Source organism: Drosophila gunungcola (assembly GCF_025200985.1).
Source record: "Drosophila gunungcola strain Sukarami chromosome X unlocalized genomic scaffold, Dgunungcola_SK_2 000032F, whole genome shotgun sequence".
In the NCBI taxonomy this organism is placed as follows: Eukaryota; Metazoa; Arthropoda; class Insecta; order Diptera; family Drosophilidae; genus Drosophila; species Drosophila gunungcola.
Genome location: NW_026453186.1, coordinates 811968 through 834851, shown reverse-complemented (window position 1 = coordinate 834851; position 22884 = coordinate 811968). Strand labels below are relative to the sequence as shown.

Here is a 22884-nt window from a genome sequence, read left to right as displayed (position 1 = left end):
CACTTCTGCCTATGAAAATGTAATCATGTTGCTGGGGGTGCCGTGCAATGCAGATACTGCGCATGGCTAAAGTCAACACTGTTTTCCCATTCACACGATGTTGCTGTTGCCCGATTTGTCTCTTCCTCTCTATATATATTGAAAACAGCAATGCAAATTTCAGGTCGTGCGATGATTTCTATTTTGGAGAGTTGAAATATATTTGACTGAAAATAAAATAAAGTAAAATTTTTAAATTTTTTCTTTTTCAAAAATTATTTGCTTGCAACCCACATCTTACCCATATCTTTATTAAACAAAAAATAAAAAGTATTAATCTTAAAATATTAAAATTGTAAATTAAGTTGTAAACTGATTTGTAGTCGTGACTAGCACAATTATTCAACGTCATTTTGGTGGTGCTAGGATCAAATCAAATCTATATTTTTGTAGATTGAGAAAATTATATCAAAATTTGAAGATTCTAGTCTATTACTTTCTATAGATCTATCCCATTTTTTTTTAAGTCGGTCAGTGAGCCCTTATATCTGACTTTTGATACTGCTCTTTAAAAAACGAATAAATTAAGCGTGCTGTGAAGTGTACAAAATAAAAACATGATGAACGTTTAGCATTTATTATTTTTAAAGTAAGACTAGAATAAAAAAAAAAAATTGTTCTAAGCAAAAACCAGTTAACCGCTCTCATCAAGCCAGTGAAAAACCGTACATGTTTTTTGTAATGATTCTATTTTTAGTTTTATCAATTTTTACATAAATTGCATATATGATAATTACTCCTTAAACACGTAATGCACAAAGGGAATGAAGCTGTCACTGATATACATAGAGTTATGTATCATGTGCATGATAGTTTGGATTCCATAGGCTGCATGTTGATGTCATATAACTATGAGAGTTCTTTGTATAATATATAGTATATGTACAATCAAATTATAATTACTTTTCTTGCTCAACATGTCTCGTGGCTGTTTCTTAAGCTTATATATTATACAAATAATACAAATACACTTAAACTAAATTTGCGAACCTAAATTTATTTGTATGCATGTAATTTGTATTTGTATTTATTAAAAATAAGTAAAGTTCATATTACTTATGTGACGCTTCAACGCGCGACCGACCATATTAAGGTCGAGGAAAGTATTTTGCCAATGTGGGACTCAGTGCTTAGGTTGAATGCTAGGTCTGAAGTATAAGGAAGTCTTAACCTCTTTTAATTTGATTTTTGTTTGCCACAAACATCTTCATCTTTATCTTCATCTTCATCTGCATCATCGTCTTTATCTTCGTGCATCTCCTCACTTTACAAATTAATGTAATGTATGTATTCATGAATTATAGTTTACAAAAGCGTTGCGCTTCATTTATTGGTGTTCTCTCAGGCTCAAAATGATGCTGGGAGGAGGTAATTAGGATGGGACTCTGCGTATGATGACATTTTGGTGGAGCTGATGATCGAAATTTTGCAAATTTCTTTGTCTTATTCGCTTTTACATTTGGGTTAGTGCAACTAATGACGATTTACGATCGATTGATTTTCTTATCATCGACTTGGCGCCACCGAAGACACTGGAGATATTCCAATTACACCGCCAGGTACTGTGCTGAGTCCAGCGTTTGCCACAATGCCCATCGTATGGTCCGCCTCCTTCTTGGCGCTCACAGTCTGCTGGCCCATGGAGTCAACGTTGATCATATGCTGGACTGGAATGCTTCCTGGTGCCGGCGGTCCCGAGTTCTTTCCCATTGCACCACCACCACCACCACCAGAGAGCTGTGGCTGCTGCTGCTGTTGGCTCGGCGGTGGCTGTGGCACCCCCGCTGAGCCAACACTAGTCACTATTTGCATCCGGTGGTGGGGCGGCGGAGGTCCTAGGGAACCGACCGAGGGCGGAATGGGACTTGGCTCCTTGCTGCGCAAATGGGCGGCAGACTGGGCTGCGTAGATGTTGATCGCCTTCTGTCGCTCCTCAGCCTCGTGTCGCAGGGCAGCCTCCATGATGGGGTTGTAGCGCAGAATGGGATAGGGATCGCGGTACGGATCGATGCCCCAGCCTGGAGGCGCTGGTGCGCCGAAGTGCGTGATGGGTCCGCCGACACTCAAAGTGGGCGGCATCATGGTGCGCGTGAGGTGCGATGGTGGGGGCGGTAATCCGTGGCGACTAGCTGCCATGAAATTGGCATGATGATGATGGGCAGCCGCCGCAGCTGCATTGGCCTGAGCGGCTGCCAGCGAGGATGAGTGGTAGCGGGGATCTCCGCCAACTCCTACTCCCACACCCACACCCACACCCACTCCGACTGCCGCTGCCGAGGCACGCAAAAGCATCACGTCCTGCTCGTCCTTGGTGCGCGGATGCTCTTCCTTGATGCGAATCTCCGTGTTCAGCTCGCCAACGTTGCGGTGCGGCGAGCGATCGCGCACAGGTGCGGCCACAGCAGCCGCCGCTTGCACTGCCGCCTGCTTGTTGCTCTCGTTTATCCGCTGCTGTTGCAGCATTCGTTCCCGCTCCATTTCCCGACGCTCTATTTCCCTCCGCTCGCGCTCACGCTCCTTCCGGTCACGTTCCCGCTCGCGTTCCCGCTCCTGTTGCTCCCGCTTGAGCTTCTCCTCCTTCTCCTTGCGCTCCCGCTCCTCCCGCTCGCGTCGCTGGCGGTCGCGTTCCCGCTGCTCCCGATCCCGCAACTCGCGCTCCCGCTCCTCCGCTTCGCGACGGGCATTGTCCAGGCCGGGATCCGACTTCACCGGCCAGTTGGGAGACGCCGCAGCAGTGGAGGGGTGATAGGCGGCCACACTCCGTTGCATTGCGTTTGTTCTACAAAGGAATGGATATGTGTTAATTAAACGAAATTCGAATGTCACAGTTAAGATCTTGGCAACTAAACGAGCTGAAGAATTGGGAGTGTACATGTAGTCTACGCAACCAAACTTGTTACAAAATTTGTCAAATTTTAAATATATTTTTTTCAGATTTATATAAATAAAAAACCTAATGATTATTTCAGATTCATAAAAAAACATGATCTCAACGATTATTTTTTAGAGTTTTGTTGAAATAAAAATCTCAAGTCATTTTTAAAAGGAACAATGCCTTTAAGTGGTTTTCTTTCAACAATTATCCATGCAATTGATTTGTTTTAATTAGATATGTTCTCCACAACTGTTTAAAATCTTTACTTTTGCTTCATAATGGGCCTTGAATTTATCTATGAAGTGTAGAAAAATACTTTAAATATTTGTCTACATTCTTTGTTTTGATTTTGTAAAAATAAATACGAAACTCAACAGATGGGTTTTCTATATATTTATATTAAAAAATATATTTTCTAAAATGGCGATAAGCTATATAACCACTTAATTTCACGAGTAAAATAATAAGGTGACTAATAAAATTCTAATTTGAGTGTTTAATGGTAATAGGAAAACTATGTAACCTTACATTTTTGGAAACAAAGGTAATTCATCAAAACCCAGTACTTTTCAGTCATGATACACAATGGCTTACTATTAAACTTTAGCATAAATAACTAGTTATTTACCTCCACGAGTCTAAGTGTCCACCAAAATGTGTTAGGCTTGTGAAGCCAAACGGATTACCATAGCGTCCGAACGGGGAAACTGCGGTTCCTGTTGACAAGAACATAGTTATTTGACGAAGTTCTAGGATATCAAGCACCTTTCTACCCACCTATATGACTAGGAGGAGCTCCAATGAAACTCGCTGCCAAGGGAGACGTTTCAAACGCTAATCGACCTGGCAAACCACCGGCGAATGCTGCTGACGGAGGCATTTCACCAGCACGATGGAGAATGTGCTGCGGTGTCGTATTGAGACCCATTTGTGGTGTTGTCTTGATACCAAGCACAGAGGCCGGCCCATTTGAGACTAGGACACCACCTCCAACCGCAGGGATGGCTGCCACATTGTTAACCGGCGGGTTGGACCCACTGGCGATGCCACCACCTCCTCCACTGATCAGGTTGCCCGGAGGAATGGGGGCGCTGATCGATTGTGCACTCGATGACGCCGTCGGAAATCCTGTCTTTTCAGAGCTCTGCTTGTTTTGGTGGTAATAAATTTCCCACGCAATACGCACATGCATGGCATTCCAACGACCAGTTTTCTGTAAAGAAAAACAAAAAAAAAAACAATTAATAGGAATGCATAGATCAAAATTAAAATACAAATAGTTCATTGGAAAAACAACTAGTTTTATTATTTTCGGATGCTAAACACAATTGCTTACATTTTGAAATATTTAAGATAAACTTGTCTCAATTTCATCTGCGAAAGTAGTGAAAAGGTTTGTAAGCCACAGATCAAGAGTCGATTTGTAATTGAATTTAAATTTAAACCAGCTGAAACCTTATGTACAAGATATAACTTTAACAAAATTCAATGTTGATAACCAATTTAACAATTGAGTAAACTATAATATCTTTCTTATCAAGTAAAGCTATAATTCCCAACTGATTTCATCTGCGTACTTATGGTGACCCTTACGATTGACCTGAGTAAAAGTCGCGTCTTTACTTCAAAGGTCAAGCAAAGAAACAAACATTTTATAATTTAATGTAAGCTATAATACCATCTCCAAAGCAAATAAAGTGCCAAAATAAAGCACCTAATTTATGCCTTCTCATTTAGCTAAGTAAAGTGCCACGAGGGTCCACAAATGTAGCTCTTACCTTGGGAGCAAAGGATGTTAAATGGTTGGGAGGCATGAACGGCGTTGGCCCCCCTAAGCCACTGTGCAAGAGTCCCGCTGAGGTGTAGCCACTGTAGCCGCCCGCTGGTAGGCCCATGCCAGTGCGATAGAACTGGGGATCGACGGACGAGATTTTGGAAAGATCTTTGAATAATGGCGGGGGAAATATTTGTCCAGAGCTGGGCGGCACGGCTGTTAGGGGCGTTGATGAAGCTGATGCTGGCGGAAGCAGCTGCGGGTGCTGATGTAGTGCGTGTGCATGCTGTTGATGCTGGAGATCAGTTCGTAAATATGTCGATGATGGCGGTGTGGGGGTTACAGCTAAGCCAGATCTGTCCAGGAACCTGCTGTCCAGCTCGCGCCGCAGCAAATCGGCTTGATCATCTGCGAAAGTGGGGTAGGTCATACAGTTTTATATCCTGTTGTACAAATGCCAAGTGACTTACTTTTGCTAGGCTGAAAAAGCGATTCTGCAGAGAAGGGATGCGGCGTGCTGGCAACAGTGTTCGATATAGCGGCAGCCGTGGGCTGCGGTGTCACAGACGAGGCCGTCGTTGTGGTCGCCCCTGCCGTCGTTACAATACTGCTCATCGAGTGGGACACTGCCGGGAAGGGCGAGGCGGAGCTGTTGATGGCCGCGGAGGAAGTGGCTGGTGATGGGGACGATGGTGGCGGCGCTAGAGGTGTTGGGAAGTATGACGACGCCGACTGGAAAGTGGGATTTGCAGCAGACACGTGAATGCCAGCAGTTGCGGGGATGGACAGCGGCGATATGGCATTGCAGGAGGATCTCGCCGTGGATGCCGGGTTCACCATGCCAATGCCCATGCTGGTGCAGTTCGAGAGCGGAGGCGTCGGACGGGCACTTCCGCTCGACACAATGGGCGTTGCGGAAGCACAAGACGTCACCACAGCGTTGGCAGATGAGCTGCAAATGAAAACACAGACTGTTAGTTTATCGAAATGACTCTAAAGTGGGCATTGCATGTGTACTTCAGCCATAGTGCCGCCTTCGAGGAGTAGGAGGGGAGATTGCCCAGTCCCGTCATTGAAGAGCTCGAGGATAATACTGAGGCACCTGTACCTCCATACTGACTTGGGGGGATACCGCAAAACGACGAGCCCAGACCAATGCCTTGGGACACGACAGGCAATATTGCTGGTGCACCGTGGGACCTGATATTTGTACTGCGAAATAAAAGATAAAATTTGAACCGGTGTTAATATCAATCGACTCTACACCATCATGTGTTATAGTAAAATGTATATTTCCCTAAGCTTTTTCTTTGATAGTATACATCTAAATGATTATACACATTTAACCACAGTAAACAAATTGCTTAGACAGCTGTGTATATACGTTGATTGAGTATACCAAACGTTTAATTTGGACAATTATTTAAAATTCAATAAAGCTATCACGAAGTGATCAGTAAAAGGTTTGACTTTTAATTTTATTTTGCCATTTCAGGCAAGACACTATTAACAAAATTTAACAACAAACAAAGATCCTTGCAAGCGATTGATAGTTTATAGTAAGATGGTAGCAATGCGAACTATTTAACTTTAATCAGACTTCAATGTTTTTAGGCCCCTTTTCGGAATTAACCAATCCCCGAGTAGTAATTCATAGGTCCTATTTTACGTAAAGGGTCACCCCCTATTGAACGAAAAGGGTCACCCTTAATTACAAAGTTCAAATTTGAATTCAACACATTGGTTAAAAACAAACATTGCTTAATCTTTATTAACTGAAAATACCTGAGATAGTCTAAGCTAGAAATCACTTTCAACTTCATTCCACCCGCAAAATGAAATCTCCGTGGTGTAACAAAATCATTTTGTTTTACATTTTAGGTTTTTATAATATTCATATTCATTAGAACAGACGCAATGCTTATTTCGCGACAAGTTTGTTATGAAAATATCTTCTACACTTTAGAATATATTGCAAAAGGATACTAGGAAAGTTTACTGACATCCCAAAAGTAGAACAGCCAACATCGGACTATATTACTGTTACTATTACTATTACTATTATATTTACGAGTTGTTATTACGATCAATTTAGACGAACTTAAATGCCGAGTCTTTTATGAAAAACTCGTTGTCTGTAATCCATGTCTCATGGCAGACTGTTGGTGTTGCATAGACATTACTCACCTGTAACTGGGATCCCGATCTTTGTTGCAAGGACTTTCTCCTTTGGGGGAAATAACCTTCTGGATCACAGATGATGACGATGTGGATGGTGATGACGAGCTCGACGTGACCGCTGTCGTTAAACTTTGAACGGCGAGCACCGAGGGGCTGGCACTGAAGTTGGAGGATGCAGCGGCGGCGGCGGCAGCGGCAGCGGCAGACGATGAATACAGTGTGTTTCCGCAACGCACCAAGGGCTGGTTTTGCGCTGGCATTGAGTGCGTGGTCAGCAAGTGCGACACCGACGAGAAATTTCCACTCTGTGAGTGCATCTGGCTGGCCGGCGGGAAGTGCGGTGGTTGTGGAGCAGCCGACGTGGAGAGCGATGTCACTGCCAGCGTAGATAGTCCAGAGGAGTTCGGGGTACTTGTCCCGGCCGCCGCAGAGGAGAACGCACCTGTCGCATAGACTGGCACATGATGGGAGTGGGCCATGTGCTGGGAGTTGCTTAGCGAAAGGGCGGCGCTCGAGTTCGCCGAAGGGACCACCGTCACAACGGGCTGCGATGCGCCGCTGGATATTGCACAGCTATTGTTGAGTGGCGTGATGGATCGCAGGGTCGGTGTCATCGAGACATTCAGTGCGATATTCGACGAAGCTGCCTTCATCGAAGACGCTGCCGGCGACTCACGACTGCTGCGACTGTCCGAGCTGCGGAGCTGTGTGGGCGGTATGTTGGACGTGGCAACCGGCAATACTGGAGGCAGGTACGACCCGTGCGTCAGGCCGCTGTATGGAGTGTAGAGGGGGTAGTTCGTGTAGGGTGCTCGGTACGGAGGGGCTTGGATGATCATAGGCACGCCAGTGGCAACATGAGAAATGGGGGCAGGTGGTGCTCCAGGAAAAAGCAACGGAGATCCCGTGCCGACAATCGCACTGCCGCCCGTGCCGAAGACCACCTTTCCCATTCCGGAAGCTGACGTTGTGCCACCAGAAATTCCAACATAGTTTGTGTTTATCGAAATGGATGTGGAAACCGGTGGCACTAGTTTATTGGCGGCTGCATTGGGCGAAACACGTGGCAACGTACTCGTTGTCACTGATGATGTCGCAATCGTTGCAGGCGGATAAACACTAAGGAAGCCATTAACAATGGGATTGGGCGGTGAGGAGATTGCAACTGAACTGATTTTCGCAGTTTCCGAGCCTGTAGATAATCCACCGACCGATGATATTGTTCCCTGACTGTTCGAACTTCCAATGTTATTGTTGTTGTTGGTGTTGTTGGTGTTGTTGCTGCTGCTGCTGCTGGTGTTGTTACTTCTTGCAAAGTTATCATTTGATTTTATGCTGCTGCCTAGAATCACACTTGAAGCCGAAGTCAATAACGATAATCCAGCATTCGGTGTTGCAATGTGTGCGCTAAATGGACTGCTTAAAGTAGCTGTAGCTGGCGATTGCGACTGCGATTGCGATTGCGCAGCAGATATCAATGGAACAATTGACCGTTGTTGCACCCCTGATGACAATCCGTTTGAAACACTTGTCTTGGTATTAAAAATAATCTTTTGATCAATATCAGACGCAACTGTTGACACGATTTTCTCGTTTCCAGCAGATATTCCAACGTTGGGAAACTATTTAAAAAGGAAAACAAAATTAGATTCGATTTTCAAGTGATATTGTGCAAATGGGTAGTAACTTACTTGCACCGACGACACAGATGGCGCAACGCACAAGCTGGGATAATGCGCCTTTTCGGAAGAGGATTTCTGCAGCATGCCAAGCTCTCTATTCCCAGATTCGCCTACGATCGCCGGAGATGTGGACACAGACGCACCGGCGTGAACCGCTTTGGCTTGTATACTACTCTCAGATGTGTTCTTTATGTTTAAAGCTTTACTCGCATCGCTTTCTGGATTGCCCACAGACACTGTGCTCAATGACGGCGTAAAAGGTACTCCCGGAAATGCGCCATTATCTCCACACGCCGCACTCTTCTTCTTAAGGTGCGGAAGGTCGGATAGCTTGCGAGAAGTCGATCGATCCTGACACGTTGAAGTATTTGAAACATTCATAGACGTTGGGGGGTTATCAATATCAAATATTTGTTCAGAATTCTGCAAGCATAAAATGTATTATGATATAAATTATGCACATTTAATGTGAATTAACACGAAGTTTAGGAGAAATTCGACTGTCCACAAGCCCAAGCTTGACTACATTTAATGCCTAGTTTTAAAACTATTTTTAAACTAATTGTTTAAAGAAAAAAGGTTGGGAAGAGAAAAAGCTTTCTTCATTAAAAAGAATGCAACTTTGGCATTTTTGATCTTTTATCTAGGGTATTATCATTTTGAAGTGGAATAAAATGTAAAATATTAAACAAAATTACGAATTACATTCATTGCATTGCATTAAAAAAATACTAAGAGAGGCAACAATCTTCGTAAAAGGAATATTGCGTATTTTTAGACATTAGGCATTTGTTATTCCCATAATTATCTTCCGATATCAATCTTGGTGATAGGATTTTAGCATTTTGAATTAGAATATCTTTTTTATAAAAGGGTTCGAAATATCTTGATAAACATTTATATCTAAGCATCGGAAAGAGAGAGACAGAAGATCATTCAGTCAAGGATAATGTAATAAGGATTAGGAACAAAAGCATATCAAGTAAAAATCATATAAGAAATCTGTAATATAAAATAATGTTTTTGTTGGCACAAAAAAAGTATGCTACACTTTGTGTCACTCAGTGTTTGATTTAAATATCGATTTTTTATAGAAATGTTTTTTAATTTTCCTGCGACTTGAACCTCGAGGTCTCAATAAACAACGTAATTTTCTTACATTTTTGTTGTTATCGGTCAAGAACTCGACAGTGACGAGTTTTCTGTATATTATTAATGAAAAGTATAACATTATCAAAACCAACTAGTTTTGTCTATTTCCTATGATGGACAATAAATTACATCTAGTATAGTTTTCTAATTCGTCCCCATTAACCAAATCTCGTTAAATTAATAGCTTGTATATGATATTCAATTAGTAATTAACACTACATTTTTTACTTATTTCTAACTATTTTGATGATGCTGTGGTGTGATCTTTAAATTAACACCTCCCGGTTTAGAATAATTTAAATTTGCACACATTCTGTTGCAAAATGCGGCACAAATTAGTTGTCAATAAAAATGTTGTACATTTGTACATTAAAGTAAACGGAGTTTCAACCGAAAACAAAATCTTTAAATTTGTTTAACTAATCATAATAAAAGATTGCTTAGAGTACATCCCAAAAAAAAAATTTTTCCAGAAAATAACGAAACTTTTAGAACAATGCTAAATATAATAATAAAATCAAGCTCAAAAAAAAAGTCCTAAAAACATCGAAATTACAAAAAAAAAAGAGTTTAAAACTTTGCTGAACAGCCAGTTGTTGGAAATGTAAACATACCTTTTTATCATTGCTGACATTATCACACTAAAAAGAAAATGAATGTTAGTTATAATGTTATAAAATGTACCATATAATATGTACTTACGATATTATTTCCTTTGCTGTTGCTGCTACAATTAATTGAAGCCTGCCATTTAAGGATCATTGTTAATAAAAATGTATTTGATTGAAACTATTTGTGCTTACGTCATTTAAAAGATCACTTTGCTCGTTCTCCTTTTTTATACTGCCACTGGCCCCAAAACCCTGCGCTGGAGCATTAGACATTTCCTGAATTTCCAGCGGGCGGCAGGTCGCCGATGTCGTGACGGTTTCGATGTTCTCCAGTCCGTTCGATTTCTAAAGATTACAAATAATAATAATGATTGGGGAAAAACGTTAGCTAGAACACACTTCAGAGCTCACCTTTGCGACCTGTGCCGATTGTGATCCAAGCTTGCCTACACTCAGGTGGTTATTGTTTGAGTTTGCATTTGCATTTGCATTTGCGTTTGCGTTTGCAGTTGCGGTAAGATCACTTGATATTAAACTATTGAGCTGGAGCGAGGGCAGCGATTTTGTCGAATGCAATTGGTCAACGGTGTTACTTGTGGCGGGGGAGTTGTGAGATTTTTTGGTGTCGCTGCCAGTGCAACTGGCGTGAATCATGGCCACGTCAATGTGGTCATGATTATGCGATGCTGCCGCACCAACGCCCAGCGATGGCAGGCTTATATCCAACATGAGTGAATCGTTGTCGTTCTCCAAAAATCTGGTACTAGTTGCACTGTTGTTCACTTGCATCTTTGCCGCATTGCAACCGGCGTCCGCTTGTTTGTTTGATTGGTTGGAGGCGTGATTTATTTGGTGACTACTATTGTTAATTTGATTATCATCACTAATGATATTACTTTTACTGTTCGCGCTATTGTCGGATTGCATTTGGTCCTGCTGCTGCCCATATTCGGATCGCCAATGATTCCGGTCAATGGGTTCGGTCTCCGTCTCCAGAACCGATCCAATGTTCACAGATGGCAACAGATACACCACGTTAGCCATGCTGCTGTTGTTATTGCTGTTTGCATTCGGACCATTGCTGGCGATGTTGTTGCTGCCAATGACATTGCCCCCACGGTGAAGAGGCTGTGGGTTTTCCTTCAGGTTGTTGTTATTAACAGTCAAAGTGGACAGGCTGGTGACACGCAATGTTTGCTGCGATTGGCCCGTATCGATGACCTTTGGGATTTTCATTTCCTCTATACTGTAGGTACAAGTTAGCTCGTCCAGTGCAGAAAGGCGCTTTTCCTTGCGTTTTTGTCCCAATTTGATGGCAAACTATTGTTAAGGGGAAGATAATCAATTATTGTACACAAAGTGAGTAGACAGAAAAACATACCTCAAGATCCTCGTATGTCTTGAACTCCAGTATAGCAAATCCATCGATGATTTCCTCTTCCAGTACGGGAGATCGTGGCAACTTTCTTCGAACTGGAGGTGGTGGTCGAGGCGGCGGCTTGTCGCGTGGCAAAAGTAGCGTCGACGAGGACGATGTCGACAGCAGGTCCTCGTCCAGCGACTCTCCTTCGCTATCACTAGGCGTGGCCATTAGGCCCGAGTTGCACTCGGGGGAATGTGGTGGATTCAGGAGTAACGATGCAATACTATCTGTGGGGGGCAGCAGATTGTTGCTGCCATTGCTGCTGCTGGTGAAGTTGCCATTCGAGTTGTTGCTGTCCTCGCCCATGCTGCCAGCGCTATTGATGTGATAAATCATGCCATTGTTGCCAGGTCCTGCCGCCAAACCGTTCCCGATAGCCACCGATGACGATCCACCACCACCGCCGTTGCCGCCGCTGGGCGTGATGAGGCCACCCTGACCTCCTCCTCCTCCTCCTACTCCTCCGGCTGCATTCACACCACTGGCTGCACTCATGGCACTGACCCCCACAGATCCGGCAATGAATGTGCCACCGCTCAGCGAACTGGCATTGCATCGGCTGTCGCGTTCCGCTTGCAAACGCTGGGCACGTTCCCGCCGACGTTTCTGCTGGCGCTGTTGCTTGGCATTTAGACTAAGGTGAGTGCTGTTGCTGCTGGAGGTGCTGTGCCCGTTCGTGTTGCTGGCTCCGACAGCTGCTGATCCTGCCCCGAACCCGCCGCCCTGACTGCCGGCCATGGTCGCGAGGGAGAGGGAGGCTGCAGTGCCTCCTCCGGCACCGGAACTCAGGGCGGGCATTATTGTCGACGCAGACGAGGGCGTGGGCGATGTGGGCGACCTCGCATCTATGCCGGCTGCGGCCGAGACCGCCGCTGCGGCGGCCACAATCGAGAGCTCCGTGTCGGAGTCGAAGTCGCAGGCACTGGGAGCCATCGATGCGGCGACCACAGACGGGCAGCTGGGCTCCGACGTGGAGGAGGCCGATTCCGAGGGTATGGCCATCGGTTTGCCTTCCGTCGTTGAGGTATTTGATACGAATGATGGCCGTGCCCGCAGCTCCGAGATGTTGGCACTTGCTTGGTGGCTAACTAAGGCGGTGGCCGTTGGCGGAGGAAGGTGCAGCAGTGCCGAAGGTGGAGCAGTGCTCTTGGTCGAATTCCGGTCGTGACCGACTACCGTCAGGACTGTCCCGGCTGCTGTTGCCGCTGCCGCCGCTGCTGCTGCTGCTGCTGCTCCTGCTGCTGATGCTGCCAGCGGGGTCTGGATCTGGGCATCGTTTTTGTCATCCTGGCCAGCAACGTTAGCGTTCTCCTGCGACGATATATGCTTGTTTTGAGCTCCTAATCCTAGTCCTAATCCATTGATACTACTGCTGCTGCTGGCCGACGCAGACGTCTTTGATTTAGCGCTGCTGGCATTTGATGTGTCCATTTCTTTTGCGTGTAAGCTTCCAATGAATTACACCAATGCTCCAGCTCCGGCTTTTGGTTCTGGTTCTGGTTCAGTTCCTTGGGAATACAAAGTATCGATGACCATTATTATTATGTATATCTGGAGTAGCCACGGCAATGTCATCTGGACCAAACCTTTTCCAATGCATTCGGCTCTGCTCTTGGGGCTCTAGACCAGCGATAAGGCGAAAGCTTTCAAATATTGGTTTTCGGTATTGGGTATTGGGTATTGGATAGTCGGTATTTGATATTTGCTATTTGCTATTTGCTATTGGATTTTTGGCTGGCTGGTGCACCTTTTTTTTTTATTATTTTTTGGCCAACCATTCACATTCAATTCAATCGCGTGTATTTTGAAAAAATCGATGCTGCGCCGACTGTTTTGAAGTTATTGTTATTTTGTGACCTGTGCGCTTACTGCTAAACTTTGCTTTTGCTTTTGATTTTGATTTTTTTTGTTTGTTTAATATTTTTGCACCGGTGGTCGTCACCTCAGTTTAGCATGTCGATAAATTTAATTTAGTGGCCAAGTCACAAAAAAATATTTAAAATTAAATTACAAGTTTAAGCACAAACTTCCCTATTCCAATTAGTTGCGCTTTTTGCTGTACACACACACACACACACACACGCACACATAATATTTAATTCTGCACACACTTTATAACAAACAGCACACACACACTTTTCAGGTCAGCAGAATTACACAAAACAGAAGGAAACATATAAAAAAAAATCGCCGATTTGAGAATTCACCGAAAATAGTCCATATTTATTTTGTCTAGCACTTCATCATTCGTCATATACTCTTCTTCAAATATATATGCACAACACAACACACCACACATATATGCCCATTTGTACGTGCATATAAATCGTCGTAGTCGTATGTACATGTACGTACATATGTACATATATTCACATACGATATACGCAGATGGGAGGTACTTCTGTTCGGTTCGGTTTTTTTTCTCTATGCTTCTGCTTCTGCCTGTGTCGTCTATAGTTGACAATGTCGTTGCCGCAACGGCGAGAGCGCTCGCGCGCTAGTTAGCATTGTATATGTATGAGGCTGTGCACAATGTCTCTAGCAGCAGCAGCAGCAATAGTCATCTCGCTTACACTTTTCTAATTGCGATTGCCTTGCCGTCGACATAGTGTCGTCCCTACATGTTGTGTACTCGGTAACAGACAGCGCAGCGTCGTTAGCAGCAGCGTACACAGCACGTACATACAAAAGACGACGACTTTTTGTGGGCTGTGTGCGATTGTTCGTACATCTTCCACACATAACTACGCGTAACAGTTTCCGTACAGGCAATCGGCAATCAGGACTGAATTTGCATCTGTTTAAGACTAACTGTCATCACGCCTATTATGTATATTTTACATAAAATTCAATATTATTTTCCGAAAAATTGTTAACCACAAAGAACCAACACATAGTCTCTCAGAGACGGACAATTTTTTCGATAACTTCTGAAAATCACTTTCAAGGGGATAACACTGTTAAGAACTATCGAAACGACGGCGGGCTTCCACTGTAGTCGCGTTATTGCGCATTCATAAAGATGCGCATTCGCGAATATGCGGCCAGATATTTAAAAAACCGTGATAGTCAGGGAAACAGCTGTTTTGTTTTGAAATATTTTTGGAAAATATTAAAATTAAACATTCTGAAAACCCATATAAGATTGGGCAAAAAGGGCAATTGTATATCGTACATTTCAAGACTATTCAAAAATATATAGGTATTTCTCTAGAAAGGTCAAAGACTTTTCACATATTTTTATAGGTTATCGATTAATGTAACTAATAAAAGCTAATTTTGCCTCTACTCATTACACATTTTGAATTATTTCGAAGCAAAGTCGAAGAAGTGTGAAAGTTATATTTTGAAAATTTTTCTTAAAGTTTTGTTTTGATTCGTATTCTTAAATCTTATATTCAAAAATTATTTAAAAAAGCGAGGCGATTCATAGTCACGGAGAATTTTTTATCAGCTTTCCGTTTCTATCGCTGCCGCGTGCAACAGTGAAAATAGCATATTTGGTCAGTGCATCCAAGGTTTTTGACCAATGAGCATACAATTTTGGGTACTAACATTTATTTTAACAACAGAACAATTAAAAAAAATGAGCAGTGCATTGATTTTGAAGTTTTCGCGTGCGACAAAAGTACAAACTTTATGAATCAATTATTTTTCCTTTTTTTTTGTATATTTTGATGTAGATGTAGGGCAAAGAGGCAAAACAGCTTAAATGGAGTTGTAATTAATTGTATGCCAACTACACAAATTGAAAGTTTGTCGTTATATCTTACATTATATGAAAAATGGAGAGATATGCAAAGCACACCTGGTATTTGCCAGATGCATTGGGTTGCTTGCAGTGGCTAACAGATGCAAAATCCTAGGACAGTATATATATTTAAACAAATGGCTTTTGACTTTTATGATATAATTTAAGCTATTTAGTTGAGTTTATCGAATATATTTTCTTTTCTGATATAAGAATTGAAATAAAATACAATTTTAAATTAATTTAAAATTATTGAAATGCTAGCTATGCATGAAAAAGTACAAATGATAGATGAAAATGTCGCGTGCAACGAGATTCCTATTCAATAAAAAAAAAATTTTAATATTTTAGGGTCAAACAAAAGACTATATCAAAAACGATCAATTGATAAAATTTTAAAATAAACTTCCTTAAAATCTTCGATCAAGTTTAGCTGCAAAAAAGCTGGCTTTTTGAAAAAGTCACTTTTGTCTGCTTAGCGTGCGAATGGTTTAGGTTTTTTTCAGATTTTCTTGAAACCCAACAATGGCCCAAACTCAGTCTAAGCACCAATTATAGTGCTTAAAAAAAACGATACAAATTGCCTTTATTGGCTTTTACTTCCCCTTCACTTGCCCTGGAGTATTCAACAATTCGCGGCTAATTTCTAAGTGGTCAGTTATTCATATATTGTGCTATTCAAATACATATAGTGGTCTAGCTGTTAAAAAAAAAAACAAGTAAATGACTTTATAAAAATTAATTATTAGACAATAACATGTCTTATATGATTTGTTATATATAAACGGTTTTTTTTTTACTTTCTAAAATACGAAAACTGTAGATTTTGCGCGAACATTAAACTTGTGAAAGTATAAGTTAAAGTCTATTTGACTGTCCTTAAAGGTGGTCAAAAACTGATTTCTTGCCAATAAAAGTGAGCGAGATTATTGCTCTAGTGGAAACGGAGCTTAGGCCAAACATTTCACAAAAAGCATCTCCTGGAACGACTGGAACTTTTAGTTCGTCTGAGTTCGTCCAACCGAAACGGTTGGGATTTTTAATGGATGGTGGACTGGTGTTCCCACAGAGCCACCATCTGCCTTCCGCCATCCACCATCCATCAATCTGCGTATGCAGATAGGTATAGATTGCTGTATAGAGCTATTTTCATTAAAACTGGTTCGGATTAGGCACTTTTTTCAAAATCATAATATAGTTATAACATTTCGATGCTTTGTCTTATCCATTGACAGTTTCATTGAAACGCAGAAAGAGACAACTATACATATATGATTGAGTTTAAAAATACATGGTCACACTTGCCTTTAGGTGTACTGCCAAAAAGATATATGTATTTTGGGGTCCTGATTACGAAAAATAAGGTCGAAAGGTCTTTGCCGTTATATTTTTGCTTTTTGCCATAACTCTCCATTATTGGATATTAGTCCAAAAATATTTAACACAAAAGATGTAGTTCTGAAATTAAATGGCAATTTTAAGTAAAATTTCTTACCACTTGGAAAGTTTCTCTAGGCAAAAACAATTCATAATTTTCAGCTATCGCTGCAAAAAATTACGCGTCATAACGCGTATAAAATATTCGAGACACTCGACTTACGCTTTCCTCCTTGTTTTAATTTAAAATTCCTTATTTTCCAATCCATAGAAATTGAAAGACGTTTTAGTATTTAATTTGTATTTCAAATATAGTTACATTTAAATTTATATTGCCACGAAAATGACTCCCATACCCTCACACATTGGCCTCCTCCTTAAATAATTTTAAGATTTCCGTTACAATTTTATGAATATACTACTACAATATATGGAACAAGATCACATCACAACGTGAAATATAGTAACAACTATAGCTTTTTCAAGGCTGCACTCTAAGAATAACATTAAAAAAAACCATTGCATCTTTTTAAATTCATTTCAAATGTTCATAATAAATTTAATGCCTTGTTTGCTGGGCTCAATTTGGGATGTTTGTTTTTAAATGTTTTCCAATTAGGTCTTGTTCTCAATTTCAGAGGAGCAGCGGCAGAATCAAGAGTCGGAAATGCTATTTAGTTTTGTTGTGTTTCTAACCGAAAATAAACTATTACAGCCACATCCAAAAGCAAAACAAAAAACCGGGATTTGCTAACAATCAGTGGAAACTGGTTCATCTTGTGCGTTGTTTATGGTTGCATTGTTGCCCTCCAGAACGTGACTTTCTTGATTACTGTCATCAGTCTCAGTATTCGACTTGGGTAGACGATTCCGCAAGTTGTTGGTTTGATCGCTTGTAGCAGCGGTTTCATCACTGTTAACATTCTCATCGTCCTCATCATCATCGTAATTGGTGGGTTGTTCGCCCCTACGCAGAAGCTTGCCAACCAGTTCATATTTTTCTAAATTCAAATTAAAATGTACTTTAGCAATGTATTTATTAAGGCAGACATATGTATGTATGAGGTAGTTACCCTTAAATTGCATTTCCCATTCCTTAACAGAGTCCATTTCTAGTGCGCTTAAATCGCTCAAATCGTCGTCATCATCTTTATCATTTGAAGCCACGCTGAATGTTGCCAAATTCCGGGATGCATCTCTTCCCGCGAACATAGCGTAGGGACCACCTGAAAGGCAAAAGCAATCAAGAAATGATTTCATTTGATAAGGACAAGGGCCCACGACCACGATAGTACAATCACACAATCAAGTGCGCTACACTAGGCTCTTTCTGCGCATCTACGTCACACGAAGCATGCTTTCTGCTCGCACTCTATGGCTTTAATGCAGCTGGTTACAAAAGATGCATTTTTATACCGTTGCAAAGTTTCCTTTTATTTACTCAAACAAAAATATTCTAATTCACTATTACAAGGCAAGTCGGCATTGAAATTTTCAATCGTGTTTTCATTTGCATATCGAGATTAAAAGAATAGGAGTAATTAATGAATATGTTAATGATATATATGATTAAACTAATATAATTTTTTTGAAATCGGAAGACTATACTATATAGCTACCTTAGGAATGCTCGGATTAACCTTAGGTTCAAAGCGACTAAATTGGCATATCTTGGGTGCTTTTCAATAAAAATGCACATAAATTAAGGTATGACTGTTTTCGGGCTTGCCATCCTGGTATGAATATCTTTCCTAACTTTAGGATATTGAAATTGAACGACTATACATACATATATGTATTTCCTACAGCTACAATTGTATATATTTACTTCTGCTTTTACTTCTTTAGCTAACCTCGTTTTTATAAATGTTTATTTATTAGGAAAAACAAAGAGATTCGGTTTGATTTTAAATTTATGGACTTTTGTGTTAAACTCACCTGGCCCGTAGAATCGTCGTCCTTTGCTTACGTCGTAAACACTTCCATTGACGGCGACCAAAACGCGTCCATCAGGTTGATTTCCATCGTACTGGCGCAATTCGCTTACAGTGAAATCGCGGCGAATTTTGGGAAGTCCTTCTTCAACAGGTTTTGCAACGCCTGCAGATGGTACTTCAGTGCGATCCCGAACAATTTTGTAGACCAAGAAGCATATTATTGCTAATAGGGCCAAGTTCATTGGACTATACAAAATTTCACGTAGTATATTTGCCAGAAATGAAGAATCATCGTTGCTGAGAACATTTTCGGTTTCCTTGTCATAGACGGGATTTGGTAATTGATCTGTTTTAGATTCCATCTTGTTGGAAACTAATTATCTCCTTGTGATGTTGAACGCGGATTAATATATTGCACATCCACCTACGCTTTTTCATCATCATTTGAAGAAGGTACATTTTGCCGTAAGTACATGATCATCCGTACATTCACAAGTACATAGATGTATGTAGTCGCATTTGGTTGGTATCCAAAAAGAAGGTAAATATAAACGCATAAGTAATGAACCAATATATATATATAAATGTATGTATACATATATTTGATAGCAATGTAAATTTTATCGGCTTACCTTTTATCCGTTTCTTGCAAGAGCGTTTATTTTCATATTCATATGTTCAAACCTTTCCACACGTGAATGACTTAACATACGATTGATAAGTTTTTCTTAGAAATACTGACCTTTTGGAACTATCCGTATTTACAAATATGCGAACTACCAATGAAAATTGTGACAATGATTTTAGTAGGTTAAAGGTCTTTCATTACTGAAAAGTAATCGACAGTAGCGATGGACGCATGTTGTCAACTACCAATGTAAATATTATGTGTTATTCTCACTGCAAATATCGTGCGGGAACGATGGGAGTTTTTAAGCGAATTAAACTTTAACTCTACTGTCGTTATCCAACAACAGCTGATATGGCAGAGTCTATAATATATTTTTAGGTATACGTTTATATGTATATGTTTGTTTTAAATTTTTTTTTATACCGTTATAATAGTTTCTTAAAATAATACAAATATCATACATGAATGGATAATCATTAAGATAATTTTCAAACCTAACAAACGATTATTTGCAAACTTTATGAAAATCTGTTTAACTAAACAAAAACTAAAGTTGTAAATGTTCTTGAAATCATTTGTGAAGCTTTCAGCACTTTAGATTGGTTTTTTTAAGAGCAAAACAGGTAAATATAAACTTCTGAATTTAAAATAAAAACTGTTGAATATCGTGTAAACTGCAGATGACCACGTACCATTGGAGCCCCATAGGCTGTTATATTTTTTAATGATCATATGTCGAACATTATTTGACGGAAGTTCCTTTCACATAATTTATAATTTGTTAATACAATATTTTGAAATTGAATGTAACCTTCAGTTCTCAATTTTATGGATTATTAAAACTTCAAATCTTCAGAATTTGAACATATTTTTGTTTAACCGCCAATATTTGTTAAGCCCACTGCCAAATGTTTTTATTAAGAAGGGAGGAGATTTGTTTTTTTTAAATTTCTTTTTACGTCTTATATTTTGGCATTCATTTTTTTTTAAATTCATAATTTCATTAGTAATCCAATTATTTAGTTTAATGTTTACCCCTCGTGAACGCTTTGAGGCCACCGCACATATGATGATGAGGAATGTGGCTCTGTGGGAATACCTTATTATATCGATGTTTCTTCCTGTTCTATGGTATATTCTGACAATCCAGCGTAGGTCACACTCTGTTTACCTAATCTAGGAAATTAAATTGATGCAACTGGACTAAATGCTAGGCATCCGTGTTTTGAGGTTACAAGCTAGCAACTCTGGACTTAATAATGTGTACCACCAGGCGCTTTCACGAAACAAAAGCACCAAGACGAAGAAGGACAACCTGGCGCGTCAGGGCAAAATATTTAGCTCGTTGTTCGGAAATCGTCTAAAGGGCAGCAATAGCCGTTGGTACCCATCGCCCGATGCAAATGCTCCAAGTAGCACTGGATTCCAAAAGTCGAATCACGCCTTAAAGTTCGGAACACCCCATTCGCACTCCGCCCCGGACAACCATCGCCGCATGTCCGTTCTGAACAAGGTGTTCATGACCAACATAACGGATATTTTGGCCAACGGCGCAGTGGCCGATTCGATCGTTGGCCACGGGGTGCAGATTTCGTATGTGAAAATCACCAGTGACTTTACACGAATCAATGTGTATTGGCTGGGCAAAGATGGGCAGGCGAACGATGTGATCGAGGAGAAGCTGAATCGTTTGAGCGGCCAGCTGCAGCATGAGCTGGCACAGCTGCATCTTATGGGCGAAGTTCCCCGGATAAGATTTGTCCATGACAAAACGAGCAGCGGTCTTTATCACGTCCACGAAGTGCTCACAAAGCTCGATCAGTATAAATACTATAAATCTAGCCCAAATAGCTATACGGAACCAAAAGAAATGGTTGCGGAGAGCTGCTCTCCAGCCACAGACAAGGCTATTGAATGGCCTGAGATGCGACAGGATTTCCTAAATTTAAACCAAAGCTTAGTTATGGATAAGATCCTCGGCAAGATGCGCAAGTTCAAAGAGGCCTGGGCTCATCACAAGCAACACGTTTCCAAGATAGACTCTTAGTTTCAATTTAAATTACAATATAATTGTCGACAATATATGTATATATATAATTAGAAAATCACAAATAATATTTTCTCGTTTAAAAAGGCGGTTGGGCTTAAAGTTATTTCAATATTTTTGGGCAATCGAAAGCAAAACTACTTACATATGTTCGTTGAAACATTTTTGAAAACAAACTTTCATTCGAGTTATGTTAATTGCTCCTATTTTTGGCTGTGATCTACTGATCATTTTACATTTTTTTACATTGTTCGCAAGCTTATAGTTTAACGAAAATTCATTTTGGTCATTAATTAAAGAATAAAATATACATTTTTTGCACATAAGATTTTTGTTTTACAAATATTTTGAGAAGTAATTGCTAAATGCTTCCGTTCGAATGAGTGGCCGAAATTAAAAAATTCAAAAAGATTATTAAAGCTAAATATATTTCCCCTATAGTAACCTATAATCTTTAAAAAATGACTTTAAATTCTGCCAGATGAATAGTTTTCAAACAATTCTAAAGATCGAAGGTCATTCTAGGTAGTTTCGAGATAAACGCGTTTTAAGTTTCAGGTGCAGCGGCAGCTCTTTAAAACGCTGTCGTTCAATAACTATTTTATATAACATCTTGTTGCTTTCAAATTATAGTTTTTGTCGCTGTAAACTATTGATAAGGGGGACAAAAAATCGAATTTTAAAAAAAGTTACACTGGTAACAAACCTTAAATCAAATTTCTACGAATATGGTGCTTGTAACCTGCCGCGTCTGCTATCGATATCTCTCAGTTGGACCAATTCACATGAAATAAGGAGGAGTCATAAATTGGAATCTGATTTACAAATTAGAGTTGGGTTTTTGGAGATTTGGTATTTTTTTGTGTCTGATTGGAAAGTTTTATCATTGGCAAAAGTCGACGCTTTAGAATCTCGAAAAATTAGGCCAGCTGAATTCTGTTTAAATTTGTATATGCCATCATTTTATTCTTCATTTCAAACATTAATTTAACAGAAATGTATCCAATTAAATCATATGATAATTTCAATTGTACAAAAAATTACACTCAGCTTATCGGGTACAGATTGTGATTACTTTTTTGCACCGCTAGTTTAGTTGTTCTCAAAAAAAAATCAATTGTTGCGCGGCGCAACAAGAGGGAGAAAATAAACAGAATCGGAAAGCAGGCAGAAAGAGCTGCTGCCAGAGCTGCTGATGCCCAGGTGCATTCAAAATTGGCCTTGATTTTGGAGCCGGAAACCAAAGCCCTGATCGATTTTGTTCAAAGTTCGAAATTCAAAATCGTCGTTTTTGTAACGGCAATGTTAAGTCTTCGTTTTCCTAACAGAAATGTTAAATAATCGTTATCCTAAAACCCTCTGCACACACACACACAGGCACCCCCTGTTGTAACAGCAGCTGAT

The 22884-nt window shown here is 40.6% G+C and overlaps 3 protein-coding genes across 9 annotated transcripts; 1 reads left to right on the top strand and 2 right to left on the bottom strand.

The window, feature by feature from the left end:
* Positions 1-594: 594 nt before the first annotated feature.
* LOC128260556 (mucin-19) lies at positions 595-14614 on the bottom strand. Of its 5 annotated transcripts, none has more exons than XM_052993667.1 (15): positions 14579-14614; positions 13324-13565; positions 11696-13245; positions 10726-11634; positions 10507-10659; positions 10406-10447; positions 10318-10344; positions 8561-8974; positions 6876-8491; positions 5706-5900; positions 5159-5640; positions 4693-5096; positions 3692-4127; positions 3543-3630; positions 595-2818 (listed from the first exon to the last, which is right to left on the bottom strand). In XM_052993667.1, exons 3-15 carry the CDS (start codon positions 13166-13168, stop codon positions 1546-1548), a joined length of 7512 nt encoding a protein of 2503 aa, XP_052849627.1. In that variant the 5' UTR covers positions 13169-13245; positions 13324-13565; positions 14579-14614; the 3' UTR covers positions 595-1545. The 5 variants fall into 5 exon arrangements, with proteins under 5 accessions (XP_052849627.1, XP_052849624.1, XP_052849625.1 ...); XM_052993664.1 differs by having other exon boundaries at positions 14115-14605; XM_052993665.1 differs by having other exon boundaries at positions 13324-13624; positions 14311-14605.
* A 2535-nt stretch (positions 14615-17149) lies between these two features.
* On the bottom strand, positions 17150-19670 carry LOC128260577 (membrane-associated progesterone receptor component 1). Of its 3 annotated transcripts, XM_052993713.1 has the most exons (5): positions 19545-19620; positions 19435-19486; positions 18804-19226; positions 17939-18091; positions 17150-17866 (listed from the first exon to the last, which is right to left on the bottom strand). In XM_052993713.1, exons 3-5 carry the CDS (start codon positions 19162-19164, stop codon positions 17616-17618), a joined length of 765 nt encoding a protein of 254 aa, XP_052849673.1. In that variant the 5' UTR covers positions 19165-19226; positions 19435-19486; positions 19545-19620; the 3' UTR covers positions 17150-17615. The 3 variants fall into 3 exon arrangements, with proteins under 3 accessions (XP_052849673.1, XP_052849674.1, XP_052849672.1); XM_052993714.1 differs by lacking the exon at positions 19435-19486 and having other exon boundaries at positions 19545-19670; XM_052993712.1 differs by having other exon boundaries at positions 18804-19231; positions 19435-19635.
* A 924-nt stretch (positions 19671-20594) lies between these two features.
* On the top strand, positions 20595-21606 carry LOC128260576 (putative ribosome-binding factor A, mitochondrial). Its single transcript, XM_052993711.1, has one exon. The coding sequence runs from the start codon at positions 20641-20643 to the stop codon at positions 21478-21480; it is 840 nt and encodes a 279-aa protein (XP_052849671.1). The 5' UTR covers positions 20595-20640; the 3' UTR covers positions 21481-21606.
* The last annotated feature ends 1278 nt before the right edge of the window (positions 21607-22884 follow it).

What these genes read in the sequence shown, in the direction of transcription:
- LOC128260556 (XM_052993667.1), bottom strand. Translation starts at nt 13,168, where the DNA reads ATGGACACATCAAATGCCAGCAGCGCTAAATCAAAGACGTCTGCGTCG. An exon ending in ACAGCAAAGGAAATAATATC is followed by an intron (nt 10,345 to 10,405) that starts GTAAGTACATAT and finishes TTTTCTTTTTAG; the next exon opens with TGTGATAATGTCAGCAATGA. An exon ending in AAGGCGGCACTATGGCTGAA is followed by an intron (nt 5,641 to 5,705) that starts GTACACATGCAA and finishes TTTCATTTGCAG; the next exon opens with CTCATCTGCCAACGCTGTGG.
- LOC128260577 (XM_052993714.1), bottom strand. Translation starts at nt 19,164, where the DNA reads ATGGAATCTAAAACAGATCAATTACCAAATCCCGTCTATGACAAGGAA. An exon ending in ACGACGATTCTACGGGCCAG is followed by an intron (nt 18,092 to 18,803) that starts GTGAGTTTAACA and finishes TTTGCCTTTCAG; the next exon opens with GTGGTCCCTACGCTATGTTC. An exon ending in ATGGGAAATGCAATTTAAGG is followed by an intron (nt 17,867 to 17,938) that starts GTAACTACCTCA and finishes ATTTGAATTTAG; the next exon opens with AAAAATATGAACTGGTTGGC.
- LOC128260576 (XM_052993711.1), top strand. Translation starts at nt 20,641, where the DNA reads ATGCTAGGCATCCGTGTTTTGAGGTTACAAGCTAGCAACTCTGGACTT.